Source organism: Thamnophis sirtalis, unplaced genomic scaffold (genome assembly GCF_051295495.1).
Source record: "Thamnophis sirtalis isolate CommonGarterSnake01/CBP01778 unplaced genomic scaffold, rThaSir2_p1.2 scaffold_4, whole genome shotgun sequence".
Classification (NCBI taxonomy): domain Eukaryota; kingdom Metazoa; phylum Chordata; class Lepidosauria; order Squamata; family Natricidae; genus Thamnophis; species Thamnophis sirtalis.
In genome coordinates, this window is record NW_028261384.1 from 59,585,724 (window position 1) to 59,607,685 (window position 21,962).

The window sequence follows — 21,962 nt, forward strand, 5'->3', positions numbered from 1 at the left end:
GACTGTCACATATTATAAATGTCATAAAATTGGATTTGTCATATGATGTTCCACTAAGAACTGGCATGGCTGCTGACCTGTAATTCTGGGCTTACAGGTATGTATATTTAATTACACAAAGCCATTTTATTTTTGAGTTTGTGAAAGCACTGATTCCCTACTATTTAGTATATTTCTAGGATTCAAAACACTTTTCTAAACAGCATCTAATTATAAATGAAATAGATATAACTGCAATTGCTTTTTGAAAGCATTTTTTCTAGAGTTTAAACAATCAAATGCCATTAAATGTGACTAAAATATATTTTGGGATTTCAGCTTTGGTAATAAATTTAATAAAACAGTCATAGTCTATTTATCCTCAAGAATAGTTGCTTAATTTAAAGGCATTGAAAAATGCCTCAGGTCAATTGTTCATGCCAAACTTTTAAAATATTTTTCCAAGACAATTTTTTAATATAAATTATTTCAACTTAACAAGTTAAGTTTGCACATGCATCAACCACATACACTAAAGGTCCATTTATCACTCACAAATATGTTCTAAGATTTCAGGAGTAAAAGGCACAGAAATAATAGCTGAACAATAAAAATAAAACAGATATAACTTCCTGCATCCAGGAAGAGGATTAACTAATCTAGAAACAACTTTTGGTATAATATCTACAGAAGGATGTATTTCTGTCAATGGATACTGCAGAGGATCTAGTTACTGAGGCCTTGCCAAGAGCAATGCAAGGCTTACCATAATTCTGGCAGCAATAATACATTTTGTGAAAAGAATGACCACAGCTTTACATTAGAACCAGGCCTTTTTGTTTGCAAATTTCATGACAGGTTATAAATAATACGAAGTTATTAATTGTTAATGAGTTACTAACAGAAAACATATTCCAATGGCTCAGCAGATAGGTTCTGAATATTCCAAATGTACTGTATTTTTTGGAATATAAGACGAACCTTTCCCCCGCAAAAAAGAGGGTGAAAATCTGGGTGCATCTTATACTCAGTTGGCAAAGTGGGCACTGCACAGGAGGCCTAAAGCAAGGAGGCTCGCCGCTCTGCCTACCCCTTCTCCATATGACCCAGGGGGAGGGCAGTCAGCTTCTGCTCCTGGCCCAGGAGATGGATCTGGCCAGGAAGAAAGGGGAGGTAAGTCTGCGGAGAAGGAGGGTGCACGGCTCTGTAATGTGCATTGGGGGAGGAAAGCATTTTTGGGTTGCAATGCTGGCCACACACCCTATTTTTGAAATCAGGGAAGGGATTGTGATGCTGCTGCCTGAAAACACTTTCCTCTTAAAATGGGCTGTTCGGAGGCCATAAAAGTGCATGGTGTTTTAGGCAGCAGATCTGGCCAGAAGGTGTTTTCAAGTGGCAGCATGCACTGGAACTGCCCTCTGCCTGAAATGCAATGCACTTTTTTGGCTTCCACATGCCCCGTTTTTGGAATCAGGGAGGAAAGCATTTTTGGGCGGCAGCACCGCAATTCCTTCCCTGATTCCAAAAACTTGTGCGATTGGAGCTGCCACCCAAAAATGCTTTCCTCTCCCGATGCACATTGCAGAGCCATGCAGAGCCATGAACCCTTCTCCTCCTTCTCTGCAGACTTACCTTCTCTTTCTTCCTGGCCAGATCTGTCTCCTGGGTCAGGAGCAGAAGCTGACTGCCCTCCACCTGGGTCGTCTGAAGAAGGGGTAGGCAGAGCAGCGAGGCGCCTTGCCCTATGCCTCCTGTGCAGTGCCCGCTTCACCAACCAAATCCCAACCTCTGTGCTTCACCGGGCCACTTTGGGAATCAGGCTCTGACCAAGCCAGCAAAGGTACAGGGCAGCGTGTTTATGAGATGACAGTGTCCAGAAGAACTGAAGTGCTGCGTCTCTATCGGGCCTTGCTGTGAGAAAGCCAGACTTTCAATGCCTATAGCTAAAGGTAGGAAGACGGAGGCGTCTTGGGAGCGGAGACTTCAATGCCAAGTCCCTCTTCTTTCCCCCATGAAAATCACAAACACCCTACCCCACCCACTCCAGTTAAATGCGCATAGGGTGATAGGGTTTGATTTAAATGGACAAAAAGATCTGTGCTGCTCCTTATCAAAATCCATGTGGAAGTGAGGATCCCCACCACCTAAAACCACCCAAAAATGTGAGGCACAGAGGCGGCAATGGTCTGTGGCAATCCCTGCAGCCTGGAACAGCTGATTGGTGATATTCCATCCACCAATCAGCTGCTCTTGCTGAATCAGGCTGCAATAACGTGCTGAAGCTGACCAGGTCATTTGCTGTTTGCTGCAAGGATGCTAGCCAGATTAATACTGATGGATGCTGGAAGGCACAGGCAGAAACTATTTTTTCCTATCCTATTTTCCTCCCCCAAAATTAAGGTGCGTCTTATACTCCAAAAATACTTTGGAATATTTTACAGAAATGCTGTTCATTGTTTTCAAAATTTAATAGCTATTTTAAAAAGAAAATGACAAAGCAGTGACCATTCTCAGTCTGCAGATTGTTGATCTGCCTGATTCCTTCTTCTTTCCTCCATTCTAAAAGAACATGAAAAATAGCTATTTCTTCTTTGCAGAACCAAGAAATATCACACAAGCATTACAGACCTTTATTTGGTTCATTTAATTGGTCCACACTCTTCCAACTGGGAAATGTAGACAGCCTGTGCTTTTGTTTCTTGATTTGGCCTTTTGGTTCTCTCAAGGTAGATTCAAACACTGATGATGTGAGAATTGGGTCTTGGGCTGTAGCTTCATTAGTCAGTGAAAATGCAGACTGGGATCTCTGTATATAAAAATGTGTAACTTTAGGAAATGCAAGCTTGGACAGGAACCATTTTCTCAAATTGCACAAAAAATGGAAAGCAAGATATATCCATCAGCTAATGATATAGACTGTTTTCTCCTTAGCCTATTACCATAATCAGTGACTGCTTTCCCCTTATATATATTCTTTTTCCCTGTTGAAGTTATATCTTTTAAATGATCAATAGGAAAGGAGACCGGCCTTTTTTTTTTTTTACTGATTATATGTTAAGCTATTCTGAAAGCCTTCCTGAAAGTAGAATTATATTTTTAAAAACAAATAAATATTGGGAATATTAATTAACAGAATAACATTCCAACATTACTTTAATGCATTTAATTATGAATTATATATATTGTAATATACTATGGAATTCTCTCATGCATAGACACAATAATGCAATTATAAAATATCCATAACACAAACTTAAAACATTACCAATCATTTTATAATAATTAAAATTTTAAAAAAGCTTAAAACATTACAGCAGAACCACCCAAGAAAATATTACAACATAAATCACACAAAGAATATCTACCACTGACCCATAAAGACACATTTGAAGAATGATACTTTCACAATTTTTCAAATTTGAGGTAGTCCTCAACTTATGACCACAATTGAGCCAAAAATTTTGTTGTTAAGTGAGTTTTACCCCATTTACCACATTTCTTGACACAGTTGTTAAGTGAATCTGGCTTCCCAATCACTAAGTTTGTCAAAAGGTTGCAAAAAGTAATCTTGTGACCCCAGGACACTACAACAGTCATAAGTATGAACCAGTTGCCAAGATTTTTTTATATATAATTTTATTTATGATTTTTTTTCTTTAACATATATGAGTATATTGTTTGGTTCAATTTACTTTATACACGATACTAATAACAATGATAATACTGTTTAGGTATACATAATAATAATCTTTCAACTTCTAGCATTTACGTATACATTGTAATTATAATGTATTATATTAAGTAGCAGTTTACATAGTAATATTTTCCCAATTTCTACTTCCTACCTCTTTTTTTCTAACCCCTAATAAAGCAATTCCCATATTGAAAGGTATTGTGTATCTATCTATCATCTCTTGCCCTTTTTAGTATTTCAACTCTTATTAACTTTGGACAAATCTCCCATGTTTCTCCCTTGGGATTTTGTATCCCCTCACATCACTCATATTTAGTCTAATTCTTTCATTTGCTGTCACATCTGTCTCTTGCTGTTGAATCTCTAGAGCACTCATCAGTAACTCTTTCATTGCTTCAGGGAGATCTGGCTTTCCCACCCCTTCAATCAGCTTAGCCAAATGGATGCGTAATCACCCTTTCCGCCAGTTCACATGAGGATTCTATTTCCGCAGCCAAGGTAATCCCAGTATAAGGGGCCATTCCATCCCTGGTGCCACGATGAAACTCAAGGATTGTTGGTCCCCCATCCACATTTTCACTGGTTTGGTTACAAAATGCCCCCCCACCTCCCAGCCACTGATCCATCCAACTGGCAAAAGACAATGGGTACTTTCAAAGTTCTCAGTCTTAAACCCATTTTCTCCACCACCTCCGGGCTGATTACACATTGGGTGCATCCAGAGTCTAAAAGGATCAGTATCTTCCACTGGGCTCCAGTTGAGGGTACTTTTAATTCTACTGGGATGGTCATGGGGCCCAACCGGGGACTTACCAAGTGGCCATCATCTGAGTCAGTTTCACTTTCTCCTGAAGAAAAGGAGAGTTCCTTGCCACTTTCTCCCAGCAATGGACCAATTGTTTCCTTAACCTTTTTCTTGTTTTTAACATGTTAGAAGAAGCTGTTTTTGTTATTTTTTACTTTTGTGGCACGCCTGTCTTCATTGTGAACCTTAGCTTTCCTCACTTCATCTTTACAGGCTCGGGCTATTTGCTGATATTCTGCCTTAGTTATGTTCCCCTCTTTCCACTTTTTATACTTATCTTTTTTGTCTTTCAATTTTTTTTTGTCTTTCAATTTCTTTTTTGTCTTTCAATTTCTTTTTTGTCTTTCAATTTCTTTTTTGTCTTTCAATTTCTTTTTTGTCTTTCAATTTCTTTTTTGTCTTTCAATTTCTTTTTTGTCTTTCAATTTATCATGGGAGATCATGGGAAATAATGATTTCATTCCACTCTTTATTAATCAAATCTAATTTGGAGTACACTGTCCAGTTCAAAAGGATGATGACAAATTAGAACTAGTATTTAGAAAAACTACCAGGATAATGAAGGATGTATTTATTGCAGGTGCATTATAAAATATTTAACTTATTTTAAATGAAAGATTGATTATTTACATCTTCAGCAAACATTTTTTTAATCTGCCAAATTAAACAAAAAGCTACAGTTTTATTTATCCATAAATTCTTCTTTCTTGTGTTTTTTTTCTTTAAATTGCTGGTGCCAATGGCAAACTAAGTCAGCAGGTGGCAACAGAACAAAATTATAATTCTTACTCATTTGTATGCTACCTGGGCCAAACATGGGACAGTAAATTTAAAACTAAGAACATGAGAAAAAATAAGATGGTTTGGCAGATAAAAGGAATAAAGCAAGCATAAAAAATTAAAGTTAGCGTTTCGCACAGCCCATTAAGGAAGGCAAATACAAAACTGATCAGGGATTTGGAATGTTGTTCTAAAAACTTTATATTCAGATCCATCATCCATCCAAATTTCTGATAGATTTCCTTTACAGGTAGTCCTCGACTTACTACAGTTCATTTAGTGACCATTCAAATGACAACAGCACTGAAAAAAGTGACTTATGACCATTTCACACTTATGACCATTGCAGCATCCCTATGGTCACGTGATGTACATTCAGATGCTTGACAACTGAAACATAGTTATGACGTTCCTGGGTCCTGGAGTCATGTGACCATATTTTGCAAACCTTTTGACAAGCAAAGTCAATGGGAAAGATAGATTCACTTAACATTGGGTTACTAATTTAACACTTGACACAAATGATTCACTTAACAAATGTGGCAAGAAAAATGGGGCAAAATTCACAGCACATTTAACAATATATATTAATACTCACTTAACAAACAATTATGGTTCTAAGTAAAGGACTACCTGTATTGCCTAATACTTATGTGATTGTGAAGACAGAATCCACACAGTTGCAAAGATTTCTGAGAAGAAGACAGACTGCAAAAAGCATTTGAAAGAGGTATTTTCAAATTTAGTAGCTTACCCATAATGCATATGACTTCCTATGGCTCCTTTGAAAAGTCAGCATGTTCTGTTTTGAGGACAAAGCAGATGTCACATTTCTGTTGCTCATGAACTGTGACCTTTCAAAGCCAGGTTCCACTTGCTCAGTTTTGACTATCGGCTTCCTTATAATCTGTAGAAAGTTGAAAATGAAACTATATGTATACTAATAAATATATATTTCATAATAAATCATTACTAGTAATTTAGAATGGTTCCATTAAGATGTGAAACATGTACAGTATCTTAAAGTTGTCTTTTTAATTTTTGCTCTAGTTTTTGAAAGCTTTTTATCACCACCATCTAAATCTACATCCAAAAAGTACCGTATATACTCGAGTATAGGCCGACCCGAATATAAGCCGAGGCACCTAATTTTACCACAAAAAACTGGAAAAGTTATTGACTCGAGTATAAGCCTAGGGTGGGAAATGCAGCAGCTACCGGTAAATTTCAAAAATAAAAATAGATACCAATAATGTTTTTGAATATTTATTTCATAGAAAAACAGTAAACTAGCGGTGTATTCAATGAAATACTTCACTCACCTCATGATGCTGATGTCCCGCTGTGATGATGATGTCCCGTGCAGCCGCGGGAGCGATGTCCCGCCTCCTATGACACACGGCACAGTGATTCCTATCATTGGATCACTGTACCAGAGGAGGTGGGACATCGCTATGTGGCTGCTTGCCATAACAAGGAGGAGGTGGGACATCGTTGCAGAGCGGCAGGAGGGGGAGGAAGGGGAATCGTAAGACAGCCCTGCATTACATTAGAATGTGAGGAGGGGGGATGGTGCGGTGCGCGCTGCGTGGCAAACTGACACAGAGGGAGGGGAAACTCACAGGGGCACTGGGCCATTCACGAGTGTCACCCAGCGGCATGGCCCCGCCCCTTTTTCTCCTCCATTTCGGGCAAATTTTTCACTGACTCGAGTATAAGCCGAGGCGGCTTTTTTCAGCCCAAAAAGTGGGCTGAAAAACTAGGCTTATACTCGAGTATATACAGTACATTATAAAATGGGACGTTGGTTGTTACCTGATACACCCCTTCTCTGGGCAGGTGGAGGCAGCGGTCATGCATGGGTTAACTCAGTCAGTAACCAATAGAACTAAGTCTGCCAAAGTGATGTCATCGCCTCTCAGGAGCATGCTCCCGTTTTTCTTGACGAAGGAGATTAGTAGACTGCTGTGCGTGAACAATAGCTTTCTCTCCAGATTCAACACAACATGCTCCTAGAACACCCCTGCGAGGTAGGCCAGAATTCCAAGGATAGGGATGACTGCTGTCTCCACCTGCCCAAAGAAGGGGCATATCAGGTAAGAACCAACGCCCCATTCTCCTAAGTTGGTGGAGACAGCGGTCATGCATGGGACAAACCAAAGCTGGTGTGTCCCGGGGAGGGCATGAGACTGGCCTAGGAGCTAGAGGACGGAAGGACTTGCTGGAGCACTCACCATCCGAAAGCAGCATCCACAGATGCATATCAATTTACCTTGTAATGTCTTATAAAGGAATTAGGGGTCGCTGCCTTACAGATCTCCTCCACAGAGGCCTGCCGCGCCCACGCCGCTGACGTGGCTGCACTGCGTGTGAAATGAGCCATAATGTTGGATGGAGGAGGGAGATGATGCGTGATGTAAGTTTGAGCAATGGCAGACCTGATCCATCATGGTCCATCAACCAATCATGGAAGGAGAGGCTTTTAGACCCTTGTTGGTAGGTTGGAAAGACTAGAAGAGGGCTTTGCTGTGTCTGAAGACAGCCGTCTTGGTGATGTAGGTCTTAAGAACACGCCTGACATCTAGCTTGTGCCATTTGCGCTCCAGACTGTGAGATGGAGCCAGGCAAAAATTTGGGAGGGTGAGATCCAGAGAGCGATGGAATGCTGAATTCACTTTTGGAACAAAGGTGGGGTTGATGCGAAGGACCACACGGTCTGGGTGGAAGACGCACAAGTCAGCCCGGATGGAAAGAGCCGCCAGTTCTGACACCCTCCATGCTGATGTTATGGCCACCAGAAAGGCAGTTTTTGAGAGTAAGGTGATGCAAAGTTGCTGACCTGAGGGGTTCAAAGGGCGGCTCCGTAAGAAAGTCGAGGACCTTGGGCAGATCCCAGGAGGGGAACCGGTGTGTGACAGGAGGGCAGAGATTGGACGCCCCCTTCAGGAATCTACACACGTAAGGATGCAATGAGAAGGGTTCATCCCAGTGAAGAGAGAGGACTGAGGAGAGAGCCAAAACCTGCCGCCGCAAGGTATTCGGAGAAAGCCCCTTATCAAGACCCTGCTGTAAAAATTCTAGAAGCTGGGGTACCATAGCCTTCAAGGGGTCCTCCCCTCGCCCCAAGCACCATGCTACAAAGGTCTGCCATGTAGATTCGTATATCCTATTGGTAGTTGGGTGGCGGGAGGCCTGAATGGTATGGATCACAGTCTCGGAAAGGTTATCTGCCTTCAAGACCACCCGCTCAGCCTCCAAGTGGTTAGGCGTAGCCAACGCAGGTTGGGGTGGTGAATGGAGCCCTGATTAAGGAGGGACGGGATCATTGGTAGGAGCCACTGAGGTTCCACTGACAGATTGATCAGGTCCGTGTACCATGGTCGGCAGGGCCAATTGGGGGCGACCAGGATGAGCTCAGCCTCTTCCTCCAGCATTTTCTGAATCACCCTCTGTATCAGGGGGAAGGCGTCCAGGAGACGTGAGGCCACTTGCACCTGAGAGCTTCCGTCCTTTCTGTGCCTGGTATCATGTATCGAGACAGGTACCTGGGCAGCTGGTTGTTGGCAGATGTTGTGAAGAGGTCCAAAGTTGGAGTCCCGTACCAGGCTTACAGCTGATGAAATATTCAGCGATTCAAGCTCCACTCCACCAGGTCGATTATTGTGCGGCTCAGCCAGTCTGCTGCTGTGTTGTCCGACCCCGAGATGTGTTCAGTGCATATGGAGAGAAGGCTAGCTTCCACCCAGGTTCCTAGTTGAAAGGCAGATTCCATGAGAGAGACAGCTCTCGTTCCCCCCTGGCGGTTGACAAGTGCCTTGGCCGTGGTGTTGTCCATCCGGATCAACACATGTGAATTTTGGAAAGGGCTGGAAGTGAAGGAGAGCTAGATGAATGGCCCTCAACTCTAGCCAATTCATACTGTGTGATAGGTCTGAATTGGACCAAAGACCCTGTGCTACTTGTTCCTCCAGGTGAGCTTCCCAGCCTGTGAGGCTCGCATCTGTTGTTACCACAAGACGTGGAGGGTCCCTGAAAAGAGAGCCCTGAGCTATGGCCGGGGAGATCCACCATTCCAGGGATGACAGGACTTCCGGGGTCAGGAGGACCTTCACTGAGGAATAGCTGCTGTTGGTCTTCTGGAATGGCAGAAGAAACCACTGGAGGCAGAGGCTGTGAAGCCGTGCCCAAGGGACGATGGAGAAGCAGGAGACCATCTTCCCCAGCAGTTGAGATAGCTGAAAAAGAGGGACCGACTGCCTCCTTCATATCTCTTTGGCTAACTCCCTGAGACTGCTCTGGTGGTCCTGGGACAGGAAGACCTTGCCTTGAGAGGAATTTATGAGGGCTCCCAGGTGCACTAGGTGAGGAGTGGGGACTCTTCTCCTGTTTGATGGAGAACCCCACTTCCCCTAACACCTGAAGGTGTCCTGAAGGTCCCTGAGGGCCTGGGTGCGTGACCTGGACAACAAAAGGATGTCACCCAGTTAGCAGAAGATCCGGACAGGCCTGGCCCGCAGATGGGCTGCTACAACTGACAGAAGTTTTATCAAGACCCTGTTTTTTGGTGGCTGGTTAGGGAAACTTCCTCTTATCTTTGGACTCTACCAGAAGGGGTTATAATGGCGGGCCAAAGAGAAGAGATGCAGAATAGGGGGAGGAAGCAAGTCTCAACTTGGCCCACGGCTCAGCCTGCCACTGTTTTAGCCAGAGGAGCCGGTGGGTGGAGATGGAGGATGCGATGGACTTGGAAGCAAATTGGGCCACGTCCAAGGAGGCATCTGCTGTGTATTCCAGGGCCGCCTTAATTTTTTAAATGTCCCTGCGAGCCCTGGAATCACTGGCCGGAAGGTGAGGCTGGAGGTGTCTCAGCCATAGGAGAGCGGAGCAACTAAAGAAGGAAGCTGAGGTGCCTGCTCGAACAGCCAAAACTGAGGCCTGGTGACCCTTGACAATAGCAATAGCAATAGCAGTAGACTTATATACCGCTTCATAGGCCTTTCAGGCCTCTCTAAGCGGTTTACCGAGAGTCAGCATATTGCCCCCAACAATCTGGGTCCTCATTTTACTCACCTCGGAAGGATGGAAGGCTGAGTCAACCCTGAGCCGGTGAGATTTGAACCGCTGACCTGCTGATCTAGCAGTAGCCTGCAGTGCTGCATTTAACCACTGCGCCACCTTGACAAGAGTTTGTTCATTTCATTTATTCAATTTATAGGCCGCTCAATCCTGGAGGACTCCGGGCGGCTTACAGAAATGAAAAATGTTAAAAAAGGATTAAAACAATAAGATACAGCAAGATTAAGAAGAAAACACAACATGCACCCAATCAAAGGGGGCTGGACCTCAATCAAGAGGTCAACGGCTCCAGGCCTTCTGGAAAAGCCAGATTTTAATAGCTGTACAGAAGGCCATGAGAGTGGGTAGGGTCCGGATCTCTGAGGGTAGCTCATTCCATAGGGCCGGAGCGGCAACAGAGAAGGCCCTGCTCCGAGGTGTCGCCAGCCGGCATTGTCCAGCTGAAGGCACCCAGAGGAGGCCCATCCTGTGCGATCTTATTGGTCTTAGGGAGGTATGCGGCAGGAGACCGTCTCGTAGGTATCCGGGTCCTAGGCCATGTAGAGCTTTAAAGGTGATAACCAGCGCCTTGAATCATGCTCGGAGACCAATGGGAAGCCAGTGCAGCTCGCGGAGGATAGGTGTAGTATGGTACACCAAGGTACACACAATATCGCTCGCGCGGCTGCTTTCTGGACTAATTGTAGTCTCCGAACACTTTTCAGGGGCAGCCCCAAGTAGAGCGCATTACAGTAATCCAGTCTTGAGGTGACGAGGGCGTGAGTGACTGTTTGAAGTGCCCCCTGGTCCAAATAGGGTCGCAACTGGTGCACCAGGCGAACCTGGGCAAAGGCCCCCTGGTCACAGACGACAGGTGATGTTCCAAAGTCAGCTGTGGATCCAGGAGGACCCCCAAGTTGCGGACCCTCTCTGAGGGGAGCAAATTTTCTCCTCCCAGGCTTAAGGACGGACTATCTGGACTGTCCTTGGGGGGCAACATCCACAGCCATTCGGTCTTGTCAGGATTGAGTGCGAGTTTATTCACTCCCATCCAGACCCTAACAGCTTCCAGGCACTGGCATATCACTTCCACCGCTACACTGAGTTGACACAGGGTGGACAGATACAACTGAGTGTTGTCCGCGTACTGGTGGTATTTAATCCCGTGCTGGCGAATGATCTCACCCAGTGGCTTCATGTAGATATTAAATAGGAGGGGGGACAAGACCAACCCTTGCGGCATCCCATAATTGAGGGGCCTAGGAGTCGACTTCTGTCCTCCGACCAACACCGACTGCGACCTGTCGGAGAAGTAAGAGGATAAGCACCGTAAAACGGTGCCTCCCACTCCCACCTCTTCCAGCCGTCGCAGAAGGATACCATGGTTGATGGTATCGAAGGCTGCTGAGAGGTCAAGGAGCACAAGGATAGAGGAATGCCCTCTATCCCTGGCCCGCCAGAGATCATCAGTCAGTGCGATCAAAGCGGTTTCGGTGCAGTAACCAGGCCTGAAACCAGACTGAAAAGGGTCTAGATAATCTGCTTCATCCAAGGACTGTCGGAGTTGGAGGGCCACCACCTTCTCAACAACCTTCCCTAAAAAAGGGAGGGGGGGCTCTATGTTGGCAGTCTGAGCAGACTTGCGCCTACGACCTCAAGGAGCAGGGGGTTCGGTGGTAGGGGCAGGGGCCAAGGAGGTAGGAGGTAATTGAGGCTCCAGAGGAGGAGAGGAGGCCATAGTCAGTACTCACAGTTCCTTGATCCAAAATGGCCACCAGATGATCTTCGCGCCAAAATTAACAGCCACTGAGGCTGCAGAGCCTATGGGCCAGTGCCACGAGGTAGCTGAGGCCTCGCAATGCAAATGGGCTTTTTAGGCCCTGCGGAGAGGTTGAGGAGCCAGGTTGTACGCATGTGCGAGGAAGATGGCTGCCTGAGCTTTTCACTCGGGGTTGAGGAGAAAGGAAAACCTCAAAAAAACCGACCCTCCTCTGCAGCCAGACTGCTGAAGGGCAAAGCCTGGGTAAGAGGATACTGAGAGGGTGCTGGAAAAACGAGCACCTGGAGAAACGCTGTTCGGACGGCTTTGGGCGACGCGGTGTTGGGCGGTGCTGAGAAACCTGCGGGCGGCCTCCCCCCCTACAGACGGCGTGGGCGGCGGTTTCCAGCTGACGGATCGCCGCGGCTTGCCTTCCCTGCGAGACGCTGTGGAGCCGCTGGAACGTGAAGCCTCCCCTCCCTCCTCTTGTGGATGGTGGTTCCTTGCGGATGGCAGTTCCAGCGCTGTATTAGATTGCCGCGGTCCTGCCTTTGCTCTGCGTGGCACCGTTGGATCTTTGAACTGGGCGCCCCCCCCTTTTCCACCCTCCATCGTGGACGTAACGCTCAGCTTTGGACCCGGATTGTCACGGTCCTACTTTTGTTCATGCTGCTGAGATGCTGGGTGTGCTGCCCTCAGGGAGCAACGTTGGTGAGTTTGTGCTGGGACGCCGTGGGCCGAAGGGTTAGGCTTGCTGCTGTTATTGCTGCCGACCCAAACGCACCCCCCCTTCCATCACAACTCTTTTGAACTTTTGACTATCATGGCCTGTCTCTTGGCTCATGTTGCTGTTGCCGCTGCTATCCGTGGTTGCTTTAGGAGCCCCCATTTTAGACGCCTGACTGTCCTCGCCTTTCGACCGGCTTTACCCCCGCCTTTACTTTCAAGACCAACATTTTGGAATAAGCTGGGATATTTGAATCCACCTCCGGCCTTGCTGAGACTCCCAGCCATTTTCCTGTATACCATCCTGCACCTTAATCTTGCAGAAAGGAGAAGACAGGGGACGAATAGGACATGGGTAGGGGGCCTGCTTGGCACCTCCCCCCAACTGACATTAACCCTCCAACCATTTTAAACTCTTGGGCCTTGCCCTTGTTGCTGGACTCCACAGAGGAGAAGATCAAGAACATTAAGTTTTCTCCTCTCTTGCACAGTACGCAAAATTTTTTTAGGAATGCAGTGTGACTGGTATGTTTGATTGATGATTGTACCCACTTTTTTAACTTCATTATTGTTGTATTTTCTGTGTTTTTAACTGACCTATGTGGGGAGTGCATGGACGAGTGACTGTGTTTATGTAAGAGGATGATTGATTTGAAGGGCTTGTCGGGGAACGCGGGGGCTATAGGGGTGGTTGGTGGGACTACGGACACGGGAGTGGGCCGGAGCATTACGGTCTTAACAGGGAGGGGCAGATATGGTGGGGACTTTAGGGCAGGCCATTACTGGGGAAGGAGGGCTCGCTACGTCACAGAGATCCCTCCTTCCGGCCCTATGAGTCCCACTCCAAGGCCAGGTGGTGTGAGTAATCAGGACCCTGGCCTCAGGCTGCTGGCGCTAAATGCCAGGTCTGTAATTCATAAAGCTCCTCTCGTTCGGGACTTGATTTTAGACGAGAGGGCAGACCTGGCATGTATTACTGAGACCTGGCTGGGCCCGGAGGGAGGAGTCCCCCTCGTAGAGATGTGCCCAGAGGGTTTTCAGGTGCACCATCAGCCGAGAGCTCAGGGAAGGGGTGGGGGTGTGGCTATTGTTATCCGAGAGTCTCTAGCACCTCGTAGGATTCCTGCTCCGGAGCTTGTCGGGTGTGAGTCCCTGTTGGTGAAGTTGGACCTCAAGGGTCAAGTGGGTCTGCTGCTAACGTACCTGCCTCCTAACTGCGTTGCAACAGCCCTCCCCTCGCTCCTCGAGTCGATAGCCGAGCTGGCAGTTGAGTTCCCCAGACTTATGGTTCTGGGGGATTTCAATCTGCCTTCGCTCGGTGAACACTCTGATGGAGCGCAGGAGTTCAGGGCTTCCATGACAACCATGGGCTTGACCCAAGTAATCCGAGGACCAACCCATTCAGCGGGTCACACGCTTGACCTCGTATTCCTCTCGGAGCAGTGGAATTGTGATCTTGGTCTGAGGGGTAGCGAGATCTTGCCCCTGTCATGGTCAGACCACTACCTATTGAGGCTTGACTTTCGGAGACCAAACCCCCACTGTAGGGAGGAGGAACCGACCAGGTGGTTCCGCCCCAGGCGACTTATGGACCCTTCGGGGTTCCAGACGGAGCTTGGGGTTATTCCTGATACTCTCGCCTGCAGTTCGGCGGAGACTCTGGTTGCTGCCTGGGATCTGGCAGCGGCGGAGTCTCTTAACCGGATTGCGCCTCTACGGCTGCTTTGAGGCAGTGGATCCCGGAAGGCTCCTTGGTTTACTGAGGAACTCCGGGAGATGAAGCGCCGAAGGAGACGCCTAGAGCACCTATGGAGGCCAGCAAATCCGAATCGAGCCAAGCATTTTTGACAACCTGCACCAGAGATTACGTTCAGGCAATTAGGACGGCTAAGAAAACACACATTGCCTCTCTGGTTGCGTCTGCTGAGTCACGCCCAGCCGCCCTGTTTAGGATAACCCGTTCCCTCCTAAATAGGAGGGATACGGGTGATCCGCTGCAGGGCAGGGCTGAGGACTACGTCCAATTTCTCGCAGACAAGGTTGCTCGGCTCCGGGCGGACCTGGACTCCAATTCTGCTGTACCAGCCGAGGCACTAAGGGATGATCTGGTAAGTCATCGCTGGACTGAGTTTCAAGCTGTTGCCCCTGAGGATGTGGACAAGGCCATGAGAGCTGTAGGTGCCTCCACATGTGTGCTGGACCCATGCCCTTCCTGGCTGGTTGTAAACAGCAGGGAGGTGACACGAGGCTGGATCCAGGCGGTTGTTACCACCTCTCTCCGGGAGGGGATCTTTCCCCCCGCTTTAAAGGCGGCGGTGGTGAGACCCCTCCTGAAGAAACCATCCTTGGATCCAGCTGTTTTAAATAACTATCGTCCAGTCTCCAACCTCCCCTTTGTGGGGAAGGTTGTTGAGAAGGTGGTGGCCTTTCAGATCCAGCGGTCCTTGGAGGAAGCCAGCTATCTCGATCCGTTCCAGTCTGGCTTCAGACCTGGCTGTAGCACAGAAACCGCTTTGGTCGCGTTGACCGATGATCTCTGGAGAGCCAGGGATTGAGGCCACGCCTCCATCCTAGTGCTCCTTGACCTCTCGGCGGCTTTCGATACCATCGACCATGGTATCCTTCTGCGACGACTGCGGGAGGTGGGGGTGGGAGGCGCTGTTTTACAGTGGTTCTCCTCCTACCTCTCGGACAGGTCGCAGTCGGTGTTAGTTGGGGAGCAGAGATCGACCCCTAGGCCCCTAACGTGTGGGGTGCCTCAGGGTTCGGTCCTGTCCCCCCTTCTTTTTAACATCTACATGAAACCGCTGGGTGAGATCATTCGACGGCACGGGATAAAGTACCATCAATATGCGGACGATACTCAATTGTATCTGTCCGCCCCGTGCCAACTCAACGAAGCGATGGATGTGATGAGCCAGGGGCTGGATGCTGTTAAAGACTGGATGGGGGTTAACAAGCTTGTGCTCAATCCAGAAAAGACCGAGTGGCTGCTGTGTTTCCCTCCCAAGAATTGGCCAAGTACTCCATCTCTCAGGCTGGGGGGTCAAATTATACGCCCCTCAGACAGGGTTCGCAACTTGGGAGTCCTCCTGGACCCACAGCTGACCTTCGAACATCATTTGTCAGCTGTGACCAGGGGGGAATTTGCCCAGGTTCGCCTGGTACACCAGTTGCGTCCCTACCTGAACCGGGAGGCCCTCACAACAGTCACTCGTGCCCTTGTGACCTCTAGGCTGGAATATTGCAATGTGCTCTACATGGGGCTGCCCTTGAAGAGCATTCGGCGACTCCAGCTAGTCCAGAATGCGGCCACACGAGCGATAGTGGGTGCACCTCGGTTCACCCACGTAACACCTATCCTCCGCGAGCTGCGCTGGCTACCTGTTGATCTCCGGGTGTGCTTCAAGGTGCTACTTATCACCTATAAAGCCCTTCATGGTAGTGGGCCTGGGTACTTGAGAGACCGCCTACTGCCAATTACCTCCACCAGACCGATTCGATCGCATCGATTAGGCCTCCTCCGAATCCCATCTTCCAGCCAGTGCAAACTGGCAACTACCCAGAGGAGAGCCTTCTCGGTGGCTGCTCCGTCCCTTTGGAACGAACTCCCCGTGGAGATTCGGACCCTCACCACCCTCCAATCCTTCCGCGCTGCTGTAAAGATCTGGCTGTCCCGGCTGGCCTGGGGTTAAGATTATAGCCCCACTCGAATTGTGCGATTGTTGTGTTTTTCTTTTTTTAACAGGCTGTATTGTCTATTGTTTGTTGTTTCCCCTTTCCTTTTGAATTGTGAGCCGCCCTGAGTCCCCTTAGGGAAAAGGGCGGCATACAAATAAAGGCAAAAGTAAAGTAAAAAGTAAAGAAACAAGTCGCAGACCTTTAGAGCTTGCCGGAGCGATGATGGGCAGGTGCGGAGGCAGCTGCATTGTTATTTCACTGGTGGGAGGCTCTGCTGCTATGAGGCTCCCCGTGGCATTGGGAGGCTCCTGGAAGCGGCGGCGGCAATTAGCAGTGCAGCTAGCAAGGCCTGGAATTTCCCCTCTAAGGAGATTGGAGTCTCCTGATGATTTCAGCTGCTTCTGGTGAAATTTTAAAGCCGCAGAAGCCCGGAGGCTTTCACAGGCAAGCCTGCAATTAGGCAGGCTTAATCTCCAGCCCCAAGGGCTATTGAGAGATTTTAAAGGAGCCCAGACCAGAGAGACAATTTAGAAGGACCAATTTGCTTAGTAATTTTGATAAATCCAATTAAAACCAACTAAATCCAATTAAAATATCCAATTTTGTTTAAAAAAATAGTTGAGGAGAAAGCAATTAGCACAGCCAGTTCCAATGGAACTGAGTCTAAAAAGCGGGTGTCAGCCTCTGCTTTGCTGTTGCTTCGGCTGCCATGAAACGGGGAGGGAGGGCATGGTATTTGGGAGGGGTTACTCATTGTGTTGGAGGAAGGTTCTGGAGTTCAGCTGCTGGTCGGACTACGCATGCGTGGGAGATTTCCGCCAGGACTAACGGCACCGACATTCCATCTTCGTGATGCCTTTTGAAGTTATCTCACACCTGACACTTGAGAGAATTATGATTGGACTGTAACTGTGATGCCAAGGGGTGCGGAATAGGCTATTCTATATATCAATCGCTTTCGCGCCTAAATAATCAGATTTCGCTTCGCTATGCCTTTAATCATTTATAATTAGTAAAAGTACACTTGATTTCTGCACATGGAGTCTCGTGGTCTTCTTTCCTAATTATCTAATGGAGAGGTGCTCACAGTAAGCGAAATCTCACTCGCACCCCACCAGGAGATTTCAACCTTCCGTGGGGAGTGTACTTACAAGAAGAAACGAGGGAGATGTCTTTGCAAGCAAGCGATGAAGAAATTGAAAGGGAAACCGCTGACCCATCATTACCTGGGAGAATGGCTGGGTTAGGAATAGCGGACCCTGTGATTCCCCCTCGATGGTCTTTGACTGTGGGGCAAAAAGAGGACAGTGAAAGTTGGGATGCTGGAGTTACCAGGAGAAAACAAAAGGCGAAGCCACTTGAGATGGAACAAATCTTGCCCGAACGAAAACCCCGAGAAAGAGACCAAACGGAAGACTTTGAACAAAGGTACTCTATGCAAAAATTCAGGGAGGGTGAAGAGGCTGAGGGAGGATGGGAGCAAACAAACCCAGAAACCGCTTCTCCCCCCCCCAGCCAGGGCGGTTGCCAGAGCTGGGGGGGGCCCCCAGAAGACGCAGAATGGCAAAAGTCCCTCCCTTAACTGTAAAATATGACGGGAATCCGAAAAAACTGGGCCTCTTCATTATGCAAGTTTATAACTTTATGGAAATTTATGGACCCGATTTAGAATCGGATGACATAAAAGTACGAATGGTGTTGCTTGCTTTGGAGGAAGAGGCAGCCGAATGGTGCATGAGTCTGCACCAAAGCAATTCCCCCCTCCTGAGGAATTTTGATGCGTTTATGACTGCGTTTAAGAGAAGATTTGATGATCCCCTGAGAAACGGGGAAAGTTGAAATTTATGACCCTCAGGAAGGGAGATAGACTGGTGACTCAGTATATTCAGGAGTTTCAACAACTCTCTTCTTATATGAGAGGTTGGTCTCAGGAGGCGCTTTTGGACCAATTTGCATTAGGATTAAATGAGGACATTTATCAACAATGTGTTAATCGACACCTTCCCAAGCGCGTTACAGCTTGGTATGAAAATGAACATTGAGCTTGATTTGATTAGACTTCAACGTGCGAGGGAGGAGAGAGAGAGAGAGAGAGAGAGCAGGAAAATCTCCCCCCCAACTCAGAAGCCCCCTTTCTGAGTCAGGGGTGAAGGAAAGGGAAGCTCCACAGGCAAAGTCAAGCCATTCACATGTTTCCGTTGCAGGAGGGGGGGCCACCGTGCTCCAGAGTGCCGCGCTAAACTTCCCACGACCACCCCACCCCCTGCCAAGAGGGAAGGGAAGACAAGCAAGGCCCCAGACAAGAAGAAGAGAGAAGCTGCCTTCGCTGCTGATACCACACACACACCCCCCGCGAATCAGGCAGAACGTGGAGGAAGAAGCCGACGCCACCGCCAGCTCCTCTGATGACTCCGATGACGACGCCTCACCTCGCTGGGTGAGTTCAAACGAAGGCCCCATGCTGATCCCAATAGAATTAAGAGTACCGCCCAATGGGGTGTCAGAGCAGCTTCATGCCCTCCTTGACTTGGGTTGTTCCCGATGTATGATCAACCCTGCAATGGTGGAAAAACTGGGCCTCAAATTGAAAACCCCTATTGCATTTTGCCAAATAGATGGGTCCATAGCAGGGGGTGGCCCAGCCCACTTCTATACTGAACTTCTAGAGATAAAAATGGGCACCCACATAGAATTAATCTCTTTTATTGTGGCTCCTGGAATGGACAGACCCCTCATTTTAGGCCTCCCCTGGCTTCGAAAATGGAACCCTCGCATAAATTGGAGGGAGGGATGGCTGCGCATTCGCACAAGCACACCTCCAGATGGGGAGGGCATTTCCCCAGAGCCTGCTGGCTGCAGCCCCACTTTGGCCACCAGGGGTCAGGAGAGAATTGAAGGCGAGGAAAAGATTCCGAAAGTGTATTGGGACCTGAGGGGAGTTTTTAGTGAAAAATCTTCAGATAAACTTCCGCCCCACAGACCTACTGATTGCTCCATCGATATTTTGCCCGGTGTCAAGCTTCCAAAGCCCCAAATATATTCCATGTCCCCTAGGGAGATGGAGGAAATGAGAAAATTCATTGATAAAAACTTGGAAAGGGGTTTCATCGAGCCAGCACGACCAAAGTAGCTGCACCCGTATTATTCAGAGAGAAGAAGGATGGCTCCCTGAGATTATGTGTTAATTTCAAGTAACCTAAATGGTATCTCTGCCCAAAACCTCTACCCGTTGCCGCTAATGAAGGACATGTTAGCCCAATTGGGGAAGGGCCGCATTTTCACTAAACTGGACCTCAGAGAAGCGTACTATAGGGTCCGCATAAAGGAGGGGGATGAGTGGAAGACTGCTGTCAACTGCCCCCCTCGGTTGCTTCCATTTCCGGGTGATGCCCTTTGGCCTGCAGGGGGCGCCTGCAGTTTTCATGCAATTCATTAATGAGATCTTGCATGACCATCTTTACAAAGGCGTTATCGTATATTTGGACGATATCCTTATTTACACTCAGACTTATGACGAACACGTCACGTTGGTCCGCACTGTCTTGAAAAAGCTCAGGGCCGCTGAACTGTATGCCAAATTGTCCAAGTGTTAATTTCACCAGGAGAAGATTGACTACCTGGGGTATCGTATCTCCCCCGCTGGCATTGAGATGGACCCTGGCAAGGTGAAGGCCGTCACTGAGTGGGAGGCGCCCCGTACACGCAGGCAATTGCAAAAGTTTTTGGGTTTTGCCAATTTCTATCATCAGTTCATTCCTTCTTTTGCCAAAATTGTGCTTCCTATCACTAACTTGTTGAAGTCCAAAGGTGGGCCTAAACCTAAGCCTAGCAAGCCACTGGATTGGACCATGGAGTGTCAAGCTGCTTTCAAGAAGTTGAAGCGCCTCTTTGCAGCGGAACCGGTTCTGAAGCATCCAGACATGGACAAGCCTTTCGTCATCCAAGCTGATGCCAGCGACGTGGCTGTTGGGGCTGTCTTGCTTCAAGCCAACGACCAAGGTAATTTGCAACCTTGCGCTTACACCTCCCGCAAGCTCACAGACACTGAGAGACGTTGGGCAATCTGGGAGAAAGAGGCATTTGCAGTACGCTGGGCTTTGGCCACGTGGCACCACTTTCTGGAGGGCGCTAAACACCCCTTTGAGGTGTGGACTGACCATAAAAATTTAGAGGCTTTGAGGACTCCATGCCGCCTCTCCCCTAAGCAGATGCGCTGGACTCAGCATTTCAACCGCTTCAATTTTACACTTAAGTACATCCCGGGAGGGAAGAATTTCATGGCTGATGCTTTGTCCAGACTCTCTCAATACAACTGCTCTAAACTGAGTATTGTTCAGCCTGTCGTTCCCGCATCCAGACTTGCAGCTCCGGTGGTCACTCGACAACAGGCGCGCTCGAAAGTGGAGGTGCCTCAGGATTTCCTTTCTGACCTCAAACGGGCCCTTCCCCAGGATGACTGGTTCCAGCAGCATCAGGGTGAGTGCACAATGAGGGACGATTTACCGTGGATCGGAGCTAAGCTTTACGTCCCCGCCTCTCTTCGTCTCATCATCCTCCAACGAGCTCACGATTCAAAGTTGGCGGGTCACTTTGGGTTTGTCAAGACATTGCATCTGGTGAAGAGGCAATTTTGGTGGCCCTCTTTGAAAAAGGACATTGAACTTTATGTTGCCAGTTGTCCGGTCTGTGTAGCCGCTAAATGGCCACCTGGAAAGCCGCAAGGCCTACTCCAATCCGTAGCCCGCCCTGTCGCCCCTTGGAAGGAAATTTCTATGGACTTCATTGTCGAACTTCCCGAGAGCCAGGGGCACACCGTCATTTGGGTGGTTACTGACTTATTTTCAAAACAAGTTCATTTTATTCCGTGCCACAAGATTCCTTCTGCAAAGGCACTGGCTAAACTCTTCATTTCTCACATTTACCGTTTGCATGGTGTGCCTGATCGCATCATTTCCGATAGAGGTGTCCAGTTCACTTCTGTTTTCTGGAAGGAATTTCTTAAACGCATTGGCTCCGCCCAGGGACTAAGCTCCACCCACCACCCTCAGACTAATGGGGCTTGTGAGAGGACTAATTCTGTTCTGGAACAATATTTACGTTGTTTCATCAATTATCAGCAAGATGATTGGGTGGACTTGCTGCCGCACGCTGAAGTGGCCTATAATAATTCTGTCCATAGCAGCACTGGTTTCACTCCTTTTCGTGTTGTTTTTGGTTAGGATTTTGTTCCTATTCCTGAACTTCCCCATGAGCAGCCACAAGTTTCTTCCGTCACTGATTGGAGCGAACGTTTGAGCCATGTTTGGCCTTTGGCTCTTAGTACTTTGGATGCTGCGCATCGTGCCCATAAGAAACAGGCTGATAAGAAGCGTGCACAACCTTACCAGTACAGAGAGGGTGACCTGGTTTATTTGTCCACGAAGTTTCTTCAAACTACACAAAAGTCTAAGAAATTGGGACCTAAGTACGTGGGCCCGTTTCCC

General features: G+C 47.9%; 1 protein-coding gene across 5 annotated transcripts in view; it reads right to left on the reverse strand.

The window, feature by feature from the left end:
- MYRIP (myosin VIIA and Rab interacting protein) overlaps nt 1–21,962 on the reverse strand; it is a 236,258-nt gene that overhangs the window by 49,223 nt on the left and 165,073 nt on the right. For all 5 annotated transcript variants that reach the window (XM_087713000.1, XM_087712998.1, XM_087712997.1 and 2 more), the window contains 2 exons: nt 6,013–6,165; nt 2,608–2,785 (listed from right to left, as the gene is read on the reverse strand). In XM_087713000.1, coding sequence (XP_087569126.1) covers nt 2,608–2,785; nt 6,013–6,165 — 331 coding nt within the window. The remainder of the gene's footprint in view (nt 1–2,607; nt 2,786–6,012; nt 6,166–21,962) is intronic.